The sequence below is a fragment of the Carlito syrichta genome, unplaced genomic scaffold, assembly GCF_000164805.1.
Source record: "Carlito syrichta isolate Samal-C Ts95f unplaced genomic scaffold, Tarsius_syrichta-2.0.1 Scaffold309076, whole genome shotgun sequence".
Lineage (NCBI taxonomy): Eukaryota > Metazoa > Chordata > Mammalia > Primates > Tarsiidae > Carlito > Carlito syrichta.
Window position 1 is genome coordinate 491,965 of NW_007253172.1, and position 12,851 is coordinate 504,815.

Here is a 12,851-nt window from a genome sequence, read left to right on the forward strand (position 1 = left end):
GTGTCGTTGGGCTCCACCTCCTTCCAACCCAAAACGGAAGTGAGAAGTCACAGAACTGAACCCTGCACCCCTCACCAGCCTGGTGTGTCCTTGGCTCCCACGTGCCTGTTTCACCCAGTTCCAGGGTACTGTGGGACATAGGTGGCCGTGCCTCTATTCCCGGTTGACCCCTCGCCCCCATGTTCCCACATGAAGGACTCAGCATTGGTTTGTGGCGTGTCCCCTGAGGGCCTGGCCTGAGTTGACCACAACCCCTGCATGGTCTCATTTTATGCTCTTGACAACCCTGTGATTAGGTGCTTTCATCCAGCCCCAGAATCCGAAACCGAGAGAGGCTGTGTACTTTCCCAAAGACTCACAGCTCATAAGGGGCAGAGCAGGGCTCAAACTCCTGGCTCTCAAATCCATGATCTTAAAACCCATGGTAACATCAAGGCTGAGAGGCTCCAGAGTCAGACAGTTGGTGCAGATCCAGGGGCCTCCACTCTTTGTGTGCCGTGGACAAGTTGCCTTATTTCATCAATTCCAAAATGCATGATTTTGTGCATCACCACACCTTAAAATCAGGACATCACCTGCAATCAACAGCCATTTCAAAATGATTGTAGGTCTAGGGCAGCGGTGACCTAGTTGGAGGAAAACCACTGACCCTTTCTGGTAAGTTCAGGAAAGTGCCAGCATCAAAGGATCTTCCATTCAATGAAATACAGGTAATGAATCCCTCCGAGCCTCCATGTTTTTGTCTGTAAAATGGGAATGGATATAATCGCTGGCGATTAAGGGGGATGCTGTCTGCACTGCGCTCAGCACAGTGTCTGCCACGGAGGTGACACTCAAGAAACATGGCCTCTATGCTGTTGCCATTGCCTGCCTTCGGATGTCCCCTCAGTAGATCCCTCCTCATCTGAGTTGCAGTAAAGAGAGATGCCTGGTGGGAGTCCCGGGGCTGCCCTTGCTTACATGCCCACTGGGCAGGCATCTCCCATGTGAGATGGCAGCGTGGAACCACAAGATCTGTTTGCACTGGCCCCGCCCATATTTCCAGAGCCAGTTCCCCCCTCCCCCCGCCCCAACCATCTGCCCCTTTTCCTGCTTCCCTTCCCTCTTAACTGAGAAAACAAAATATCAATGGGAGAGAGCAGGCTTAGCAAATGCACGGGGAGGGTGAGAGGGTGAGAGGGTGAGAGGGTCCCGTTGATGCCTGAGCGTGATGCAGTGTTTGGAGTGGTCCCACCTGCCCCCTGTGGTATGCTCTGTGTCAAGGCTGTGCCCACTCATAGTTTATTTCTCTGGGGTGAGGAGGGATCTGCCTTTCAAATACTGGCTCCTTTAAACAAGGCCAGGCCTCTCAATGTACCTTAGTGATACAGTGATAGCCAGGCCTCTCAGTGTACCTTAGTGTTTAGACTGTCACTTGAGGCATCCTTGAGGCATGAGGTGCTCTTGGCATCAGAAAATTGTTTCAGAAAATGGGAAAAACTGGCAACTGAAAAAAATGCATCAGACTGCCGGGCTCGGTGGCTCAGCCTGTAATCCCGTGCTTTGGGAGGCTGAGGTGAATGGATTGCCTGAGCCCACGCGTTTGAGACCCGCCTGGGCAGGTAAAACCTCATCTCTACAATAAAATCAAAAAGTCAACCGGGCGTGGTAGCATGCACCTGCAATTCCGGCTACTCAGAAGGCTGAGGTGGAAGGATCGCCAGAGCCCAGCAGGTCGAGGCTGCCGTGGCCGGGAGCGGTCACTGCACTCCAGTCTGGGTGACAGAGTGAGACTCCAACTCGAAAAAAAAACCCAAAAACATCAGACTCCAGAAAATATGGGAGTGCGAAATGCATTCATTTGTGTGTGCATTCATTTAGTGCATTCGTGTCATATGTACTGACTCCAGGATTTGGTCTTGCAGAAACAAAGATGGTGTCACTTGAGATAGAAATGGAAGACCATAACACAAACCTGACAAATTTGTGAAACAGAGTAAAACAAAATCACCACTCTGTGTATTTTTCTTCTCAGTGGGTTTTTCTTTCTCTTCCTCCTTTGCTCCATGTGGTGACCAGATGCAGTTGGTAGGTGAGCAGTGCTCCCCTATTTTACTGAGAGATAAGAGACAGAAACTGGCTTCCAAGTCCTGGGGTCCTCTCCACATGTGCTGCAGGGCTGCAGCCAATGAGGGTGTACCTAGCTGAGTATGCAGACTTCCAGTAGGTTTAGATGTCTCTCTGGTCAGCACTGTTAGCGTTTCACCCTCGCCTTTTGGTTTCAAAGGCAAGGAGTGGCTAGGATTTCAACATGGAAAGTAGGTTGTTCTCAGAATGTGGGAAGGAAGGGACTCCGGAACATCTGTAAGAGCCACGTTCCGCCCACAGAAGTTTGTAGGATAACCTGTGTGTGCCAGGCCCTGGGTGGGCAGGGAGCAGTGAAGGGTAGAGCAGCAAAGCTGAATACACTTTTGTTCCTGCCTTCAAGGAGCTTCCTATTTAGAAAAGGAATCAGGTGTGTCAACAACTAGTTGTTCCAGAAAGCCAAATGGTAAACGTGAAGTAGTATTAAAGGAGCATGCTTTAAAGGGCAGAGAAGGAAGATATTCATGTTCACTCCAGGAATCACAGAAGGTGGCCGGGTGCAGTGGCTCACACCTGTAATCCCAGGACTTTGGGAGGCTGAGGTGGGAGGGTCACTTGAGCCCAGAAGTTTGAGACCAGCCTGGGCAACATAGTGAGACCTCATCTCTTCAAAAAATAAAAAAATTAGCCCGGCATGGTGGCACATATATGTAGTCCCAGCTATTCAGAGGGCTAAGGTGGAAGGATCACCTGAGCCCAGAAGGTCAAAGCTGCAGTGAGTCATGATTGTGCAACAGAATGAGACCCAACTCAAAAAAAAAAAAATCACAGGAGATGTCATAGAGGTGAGGCCAGAAGGATTCAAGAGGCAGAGGATGGGGGCTTGGTTAATGCAGAGGGAGTAGTGAGTGGGCTAGAAAGGAAGTGGAAGCCAAAACCCAGGAAGTGAAGAGGGCCCCAGTGCCTCAGGAAGGGCCATGACTCCCTCAGTACGCAGTGGGAATGGGACAACATAGTGTTTCCAGAAGGTGCCTCTGAGGGCAGTGTGTAGGATGACCTGAAGAGAAAGTGAGTTGGGAGCCTGCTGCAGGTGGCTAGCCAGAAAGAAGGCCTGAGCCAGGGTGGGAGAGGGGAGGGAGACAGCCCTGAGCACACTGACAGGACTTGTAACACTTGGATGGGGTGGAGGAGAGAGAGATCAAAGATGGTATAGGGTCCCTGCCTGTGTGTCCTGGGCAAGAATGTGTCCCAGGAGAGCAGCCACCAGGTTTAGGCCAAGCTCTGTCCGGAGCAGTGTGCCCTGCTGACTGTCAGAGGTTTTAATAACACAATTACAAATAATTTGGAGGACAGTTTGTGTCTCTGATAACAGCCTGACCTGTTTGAGCTCAGTGGGAACCCAGAGGCGCTGAGGTAATTTAGAACAGTTTGGGCCACAACCTCCTGTCACATGGAAGCTGTCCAGCATTCTCCGAGGGAAGGGGACCTGACCATGGTTCCCTTCTCACCACCAATTATACCTCAGGTGGACCTTGGCTTTGAGACCAGAGTGGGACCCTCTTCCTGCTCTCCTCTTCTTTGGGGCTCTTCAGCGCTGCCCTTTGGAGAGGTTTCCCTGTAAGGAAAAGTCTAGTGCTTGGTCATAGTACTCCTTCCAGAGCCACAAGATCCAACAGTAGCAGAGTCAGGTGCACCTTGCAAAACTGAGTGGGGCAGGCACTTACATTGTAGTAGACTTCCTGCTTCCCCAGAGATGACGGTTCCTCCACTCAGCTTCTCTGGGGAGTCTGACTTGGAAAATAAACTATTCTGTTTGTCCCTGGGGTTACCTGGTACAACCTTCCTGAATAAGAAAGAGGCACCAGGAGGTAGGTGCTCAGAAGGGCTGACTTCAGCGTTCCAGAAGATCCCTGACTTTTCTTCTCCTGCCACTGTGGCGTGGAGGGGCTCCAGGCTTGGCCCTGGTCTCAGGGTGAGAGCAGCCAGTCCCCACCCCCGGGAGTGAATTGCCAGATGCTGTGCTTGAAAATTTGTTGTGGAACCATCAGCCCTCTGGCAGGAGATATTTTTACCTGTCTGCCTGCTAGTCACACTATTTTTTTCTCCATTTAAGAAGATTCCTGGTTCACTGGCTCCGTCCTGCTTCTCTCCCATGAGCTATTCTGAGCTGTAAGCCTCATCTGTTGCTAAGTGACAAGCTGGCACCTATGGCTTGCTCGGCACTCGAGCCCCTCTGTCTTGTGCTTCCAGGGATGGAGGCCTTCCGTCCAGAGAGTGCCGTGCAGCCTCGTCATCTGACACGCTGCTCATGGAAGCCACTTTACAACCCACCCCAGCTACTATGAGGGGATAATGAGAGCACAGCTGGGCTGGCTGTCACCACATCTCCATCACACCCCAGCGGGCTCCCAGCCCATAAAGGGTGGCAGGGCGGACATACTGCAAAACCTGCTGGCCCTAGTGCCTGGGGCAGGTTACACCTTGCTCACACCCACATGCAGGAGGGGACCTTGCTGAATATATGCTAGACGTGAAAGGGGACTTGGAGACCATCCCCACCAACCAATTTTATACACAGGGAAACTGAGGCCCATAGAGGTTAGGGCAATGGTGCCAGTCTGTACAGTTGGCTGGTGGCTGGACAGGACAGCACCTGAGTGGCCTCCTGATACCTGGATCATGGCTGTCTTCACCGGAGTCAGAGGAAGGGGAGGGGCAGAGAGGAATTGCTCATTTCTGGGTCCTCCTCTGATCCTGGTGCTTGTCTCCGGAACCACTTTGGAGTCACTGGCTGGGCATACTTTGGATTCCCTGGTCTAAAAGCTGATCTTTCACTGGCATAGGAGTCCCTGGCTTCAGGGAACTGGGGGTGGGGGAGGGAAGGTTGTTCCAAGTCACTGCCTCCACCTCCCCTGAAAGAAACCTTCCAGCCTGGAGAATAGAGTGAGCACAGGCATGAAACCCCTGGACACTGACAGCAGTGTGCCATGAGTCATGCCCTGTGCCGCCCTGGGTCTCGGTGCCCCCATCTGTAACCTGGAGTGATGGCTGCACCAACCCACTTCCCAGGGCTGGTGTGTGATGGAATGAGAGCATGAGAAGAGGCGACTTTTGTGAGCACTTCCTAGGTGCCGGCATGGTTCTAAGACCAGTGAATGGCCTGAGCTTTTGGAGGTCTTGTTTTTATCAATCATAATATTGCTGACTTTTTGGGACCCAAGCCTAGAGCTGCAGGACCTTTGTCTGGCTTCCTTTGACACCTCTAAAAACTTAGCATTATTATAATTACCAAAAATACAGCTCATATTTGTAATAGTTTGAGACTACTTGAAAACATTTTTTACATTCTCTCAGATAGGTATGGGGTGGTGATCCCACCCAGGAGTCAGATGGCCTGGACTCCGATCCCAGGTTCACTGCGTCCCAACCGCCTGTCTGAAGCAAGTCTCCTTGCCTGATTAAGCCTCAGTTTCCTCCTTATCAAAGGAGGGTGCCAACATGCCCACCTCACAGTGCTGTAGGTCATTCACTGGTCTTAGAACCACGGCAAGTAGGATTGTAGGGGACTGTCCTACGACAGACAATGTTCTCGCTAACAAAGTGGGTATTTCTGAGGTGATACAAAATGCTTCTTTTGGCTAGGTGCAATAGCTCATACCTGTAATCCCAGCACTTTGGGAGGCCAAGGTGGGAGGATTGTGAGCCCAGGAGTTTGAGACCAGCCTGGGCAACATAGTGAGACATCATCTCTACCAAAAAAAAAAAAAAAATAGCAGAGCGTGGTAGCATGTGCCTATGGTCCCAGCTACTTGAGTGACTGAGGCAGGAGGATTCCTGAGCCCAGGAAGTGGAGTAGTAATTTTGCCACTGCACTCTGGCCTGGGCAACAGAGCGAGGCTCCAACACAGAAAAAAAAAGTTTCTCTCTACACCCCTTCCACTCCCAACATGAACCCCCTCTGGCCCTAGCTGAGGAGAAACAGGGTTTATGGGACCAAACATAAGTATGGGGATTTACATATTTTTAAATGTATAAAAGGCAACAACCCGAGGCTGTCAGGCAGCAGCCACTACTCCTCGAGGTTTTTGTGTCAAGCCCTGGGCCAGGCACTCTGTATGTGACCGTTCTGTGGACCCTCATAGCAGCCCTCCCTGGGACCTGGGAACTGTCACTAAATAGACCCATTTCATCCCCGAGGAGACTGCCACTTGCACAATTAAAATGCCTTGTGCAGGCACACACAGCTGGTGTGTGGCCAAGGCCTGAGCTGCCCACCCCACTCAGAGCACCAGCCCAGCCCTCTCCTTCCTCCCCATCATTCCACACTGCCACTCTGGCCGCTTTGCTGTTCCTGAATTCCCAGTGCTGCTTCCTTTTAGGGAGCTTTGTGTCTGCTCTTCCCTCTGCTAATGCTTTCTCCTGACATTTGGACCTCTGCTCAAATGTTGCCGCCGCAGAGACGCCTATCCTGACTGCCTCCAGCACCAACCCTGCATAAAAGTGCTGCCTGCCAGCTCACTCCACCCGCCCCCCCATGTTATTATAGCACACATCACCACTGGACATTATATTATACAGCTCTTTTTTGAGTATCTGGTCCTTCCACACGAAATGTGAACTCAAGACGAGATGCTTTGTCTGTTTTGTTTCCTGCTGTATCCCTCTCATCTAGAATAGGAAGTGTATGTCAGGTAAGTGAGTGAATGAATGAATGGATTAAATGAGAACTCCCAAGCCCAGGCCTGCCTGACTTCAAATCCCACACTCCAGACCCCCACACCTAACTGCCTCCTATCTGTGTCCCCTGCCCCTACCGAATCTGACTTCGTGGGTGGGTTTCCCCAGATGAGACTCTAATCAGAGTGTCAGAAAACCTGAGTAGCTTTGGGCAATTCACTTCTTCTCTCTGGGTCTCAGTTTCTTCAGATATAAAAAGGAAATGTTGGCCATTCCCATTTATATCAGATATAAAATGTTAATGTTGGCACAGTGGCTCATGCCTATACTCCCAGCACTTTGGGAGGCCAAAGCAGGAGGATTACTTGAGCCAGGAGTTCAAGACCAGCCTGGGCAACATAGCAAGACCTCATCTCTACAAAAAATTAAAAAATGAGCCCAGGGTAGTGGGCGTGCCTATAGTCCCACTTACTCATGAGGCTGAGGCAGGAGGATTGTGTGAGCCCAGGAGTTTGAGACTGTGGTGAGCTGTGATTGTGCCACTGCACACCAGCCTGCGTGACAGAATGAGATCCAGACTCAAAAAAGCGTGTGTGTGTGTGTGTGTGTGTGTGTGTGTGTGTGTGTGTGTGTGTGTTTGTGTGTAGGGGGATGGTAATTGTTGAGCCACTGGGGTCCCTCAGGCTTTAATTTCTAAGAGTCTGACCCTGCTGTCACCTGAGCGTACTCACTGGGCACAGAAGGTTCCAGTGGTGATTGTAGCTCAACCCAGTGCCTCAGCCTGCAGGACTTTTTACCCTCCTGATGGTACAAGAGGTCTTCAGGCCTCCATCCTGCAATGCAGGACACTCATTGACATCCTGGAAGAAGGAGGAAGCCCACATTGAGCTGATGCCCTGTGGTTGCTGTGATGCTGCTGTGGGTAGCTTTCTCTGGCTTTACCAGAATGTGCTAACTTTGTCCTTGAGTCCTCTTGGTTTAAAAGGATGCTTTTTTCCTCCCAGCCCTTTCTTATGTTGGTGACCCGAGCTGCCACTCACCAGGCTATTTATGGAGAAACATGTGGTCCAATTGGCCAGCATCAAGATAAATTCTGCAGACTTGCAGGAATACCCTTGGTTTTCTCCAGTTGTGGCTTGGTGATCAGTAAATCATACCTAATGATTGCACATTGTTCTGATCAAATCCTCCTGCAAACAGTGTAGCTGGAGAAAGAATCTGAGCCAAAGCACCCTAGAGATTACAGTCTAGAGGGACTGCAGCCCTTCTCTCCAGCACTAGTCTTTAATCAAAGCTCTTGCTGGGCATGGTGGCTCACATCTGTAATCCCGGTACTTTGGGAGGCTGAGGTGGAAGGATTACTTGAGGCCAGGAGTTTGAGACCAGCCTGGGCAACATAGTGAGACCTCATCTCTACACAAAGTACAAAAAAAAAAAAAAAGTAGCCAGATATGGTAGTGCATACCTGTAGTCCCAACTTCTAGGGCTGCTGAGGGGGAAGGATCACCTGAGCCCAGAAGGTTGAGGCTGTGATCATGACATTGCACTCCAGCCTGGGTGACAGAGTGAGACCCTGACTAAAAAGAATAAATAAAAAAAGCTCTGCTTTGCTGTTCCGCCATTTGAATGCCCTGAAGAGCGACCTGCTTGGTGGGGACAGGCACTTATCCTGGCAGCCCAGGCAGGGGCCCAGGCCTCCCTGTCACATCACTTGTATGGGCACCCTTCACTTGAGTGCTCTCAGAGGGAGGCTGAGAACTGAACACTCCACAGACACACAAGCACCCCCTCGGGACACCCTCCAGGACACAATGGGACATTCAGCTGACACCCACTCTGCTGCAAGTCCTAGCACAGAGCTTCTTCTTTTTTTTTGAAGTTGGAGTCTCACTCTGTCACCAAGGCTGGAGTGCAGTAGCATGCTCACAGCCACCCCAGCGTCTACTTTCTAGGCTCAGATGATCCTTCTGCCTCAGCCTTCCAAGTAACCGGAACTACAGGCGTGTGCTACCACACCTGGCTAATTTTTTTTTTTTTATTGTAGAGACAAGGTCTCACCAAGTTGCCCAGGTTGGTCTTGAACCCCTGGGCTCAGGCAATCCCCCACCTTGGCCTCCCGAAGTGCTGGGATTACAGGCTTGAGCCACCACCCCGGCCCAGCACAGAGCTTCTTAAAGGAAATTAGGTGGTCTTTTGGGCAGGCTGGCTCCACCCCAGTCACTCCAAAGCCTAAGACCCTCACTGTTCCCCGGGTGGAAGGAAGCGGCCACTGAAGATTCACTGTCCCCCTTGGATGAGGAGGGCGGGGAGGTGTTACCTGCTAATGGCTCCAAGACCTGGCCTGGAGAAGGCCAGCCAGCCCCACAAACCTGGGTGGACAGTTGTCCCCATCTGCTGGTCTTCCCAGCTTCATTACCCTGCAACAGCATCTGGCTGGCCAGGTCCCCTCAGAGGTCATGCCTTTGATAGAGTCAGCCAGGAAGTCTGGGTCAAGGCCGGCGGGAGGGGCAGCCCTGGCTCTGCTGCATAGCACCCTTCCTGTGCCGTTCAGGTGGCACATATACACCAGGAGAACAAACAGCGAGCCCGCCTTCCAGAGACGTTGCTCCCTTAATAAAGTAAGTACAGAGCTGGGGAACACACATCCCTCGAAAGATGCAGGGCAGCGGCAGCAGGGGTGTGTGTGTGTTTAGTTTTAACTCCTCCAACCTCCCTCTAATGAGGAGGTGCCTTGAAATATAACGGATTGTTGGGATTCTTCAAAGGATTCATTTTCTTGGAGCTTTATTTCTTTAAGAGAAAGCACGAAAGACAAATGAGGACTGGCAGGAGCAGAGGAGGGTTTTGCCTCCCCCGCCCGTGTTGTGCAGACATTATCTGCTGTAAAGCTGTCGCTGAAGGATGGAGAACCAGCTCTTGGCTATGGCGGCTCTCAGATAATGTCAGTGCTGAGGAATGGCCCAGGATCTGTTGGCACCGAGCAAATGCTTCTTGGGCTCTGATGCCAGAATCCTTGGCTGAGCCTGGTCAGCCTCTCTGACCGGGGAAAGGAAGAGCCGTAGATGCCAGGGTCCAGGGGCAAGGGCCATAGACAATGGCAGCCAGCGGCCCCACAGTGAGGGTCTAGAGTCTTTTTTTTTATTTAGTTGGAGTCTCACTCTGTCACCCAGGGTGGAGTGCAGTGGTACACTCATAGTCACTATAGCCTCAACCTGCTGGGCTCAAGTGATCCTTTTGCCTCAGTGTCCTGAGTAGCTGGGACTACAGGCATGCCCCACCACGCCTGGCTAATTTTTTGATTTTTTATAGAAACAAGGTCTCGTCAAGTTGCCCAGGGCTGGTCTCGAACACTCATAGCCACTATAGCCTCAACCTGCTGGGTTCAAGTGATCCTTGTGCCTCAGTCTCCTGAGTAGCTGGGACTACAGGCACGCCCCACCATGCCTGGCTAATTTTTTTATTTATTATAGAAACAAGGTCTCGTTGAGTTGCCCAGGGCTCAGGCAATTCTCTTGCTTCCGCCTCCCAAAGTCCTGGGATTACAGGCATGAGCTACCACATTCAGCCAGCTCTGGAGCTTTTTATTTTATTTTTTAAAGTTAATGTTGTTTGACTCAACTGGGAATCCTGTAAAAATTCAGAGAATGATTCAACGGGTCTGAGATTCTGCATTTCTTTAAAATTTTTTTTTTAGATTCAGGGGAGTACAAGTGCATGGTTTTGGAGTTTTGTTTTTGATTTTTGAATTGGAGTCTCACTTTGTTACCTGGGCTGGAGTGCAGTGGCATGGTCATGGCTCACTGCGGTCTCAGCCTCCTAGACTTGAGATCCTTCCTTCTCAGCCTCCCGAGTAGCTGGAACTGTACATACATGCTACAACGCCCCGCTAATTAAAACTTCTTCTTCTTTTTTTTTTTTTTGTAAAGATGAGGTCTCGCTATGTTGCTCAGGCCTCAAGCAATCCTCCCACCTCGTCCTCCCAACATGCTGGGCTTACAAGCATGAGCCACTGCCCTGGGCCTAAAATGCATGTTTGTTCAGAGATTTGGCATGTCTAACAAATTCCTGGTGATGCTATTGGTACAAGAAATACAGTTGGAATAAATAGACCCTAGAGAAGGCTGACACTGGTTTCCTTGGCGCCTACCAGGTATTTTTTGCTAAATAGCAGAACACAAGAGGGCTAAGTCTTGGCCAGAACCTTGGCTACCCTGAAAGGAGTGGAAGACTGTGGGATCTCCAAAGGGCCTTGAACGCTCAAACCTCTGCAGAATGAAAGAGAAATGTCATTGTGGATAATAACCCTTTGTTTGGGTTTGTGTATGGTTTTGCCTACGTTGCCCCATTAGTTTTACCGAGGGAGAGCCAACCAAACCTCCTGACAAGCCTCAACGTGTAAAACAGGGAGTTGGCTTGGATTGTGTCAACCTTGGACTCCCACCTCCCTAGTGTGGTCAGCTAATCCTCTCCTGCTCTCTTGGCTTCCCAGGTCCCTGGATGAGAAGCAGCTGACAGCAGCCGAGTCCCACCTTCTCTGTGTGCCGGGGAGCAGGGCTGCACGGCCCGGCGGCACCAATGCCTAAGAACAGCAAGGTGACCCAGCGTGAGCACAGCAGTGAGCATGTCACTGAGTCGGTGGCCGACCTGCTGGCCCTTGAGGAGCCTGTGGACTATAAGCAGAGCGTACTGAATGTGGCCGGCGAGGCCGGCGGCAAGCAGAAGGCAGCAGAGGAGGAGCTGGATGCCGAGGACCGGCCAGCCTGGAACAGCAAGCTGCAGTACATTCTGGCCCAGATTGGCTTCTCCGTGGGTCTGGGCAACATCTGGAGGTTCCCCTACCTGTGCCAGAAAAATGGAGGAGGTAAGAGGCAGCCCAGCTTACACCTGAGGCGTGAAAAAGAACACCCTTTGGCTGAGGCAGAACTGGAGCCTTTGCAGGTTGGGGTTCAGGATTCTAGAGCAAGATGCCCAGGAGCAGATGTAATGAGAGCTAGTGACTATCAAGAGGCTTAGGATGTGATGGTGAGAAAGGGCCTGCCTGTGTCAGGTCCTAGCCCTGCCAGTCAGTTCTGGGATCTACTATGAGTTGCTTTGCTCTCTGTGATCTGCGAAATGGGGATAGTTCCTGCTTCCTGAGATAGTTGGGAAAATTTCATGAGCTTTATGTGTGGAATGTGTAACACACGCCCATGGTATCGAGTACGAGTCAGCCACTGTTACTAAATGCTAGCCAGTGCCAAGCACCATTCTAAGGGCTGAGTGGATATTGGGCTTAAATGCCTGAAACCACCATCTTGCAACACCAAAGCGCCAATTTCATACCATTCAATCGTCACATCCTTTCAACAACCTTTTGGGAGGAAGGAGTTATTCTCATCCTCGTTTTAGAGGCTGCAAAATTGAGGCATGGATTTGTCAGGTAACTTGTTCAAGGTCATGTGTGATCAGGGTTCCAGCTAGTAATAAAGCCAGGATTCATACCTGGACAGCCTGGTCCCAAGGCCTGGGCATTTAACCACCACACCTACTGTCTCAGGTAGGAAGGCTTCCCCCATGCTGCGCCTGTGTTTGAATCACTCTTGAGGATCTTGCTTCTGGTAGCAAACCACTACCACCACTTGCAGCCTGCAGGTTAAGTAGAAGCCCCCAGTACCTCTGAAGTAGACTGGAATTTTCCAAAGGCAGTTCGCTCTGAAACTGGGGGACAATTAACTGAAGATAAATAAAGATAACCCCAACAGGCTGGAAACAATGATGCTTCCAAGCCCAGACCTCTGGTCCTGAGGATTTCAGCCTGCAGAGAGAGCTCTCATGCTCTTGGGTCCCCATGCCTGGATAGCACATGCCAGCCTGCTGGGTGGCCCCAGTTTTGCAGACATTTGACCCCAGTCCTTCCCTCCCTGCTCTGTGGGACTCTCACCACATAGCCTCTCCTAAAGGTGTAGCCCCATTCAGGGACAGTACCACATTAGGTTAAAAATCCTAGTAGGGGCCTCCAAAAGTGTTAGGTTAGACCCCTCCAGGGGTTGTGCAATCCAGTGCCAAGCCTTAGATGCAAAGAACTGCACAGAAGTTAGCTTGAAAAATATAGTTTATTTAGAAAGCAAATT

At 50.9% G+C, this 12,851-nt stretch overlaps 1 protein-coding gene across 2 annotated transcripts in view; it reads left to right on the forward strand.

Annotated features, from left to right (window-relative positions):
* The first annotated feature begins 11,316 nt into the window (after window positions 1–11,316).
* SLC6A17 (solute carrier family 6 member 17) overlaps window positions 11,317–12,851 on the forward strand; it is a 34,632-nt gene continuing 33,097 nt past the window's right edge. For both annotated transcript variants that reach the window (XM_008066656.2, XM_021716884.1), the window contains exon 1: window positions 11,317–11,602. In XM_008066656.2, coding sequence (XP_008064847.1) covers window positions 11,317–11,602 — 286 coding nt within the window. The remainder of the gene's footprint in view (window positions 11,603–12,851) is intronic.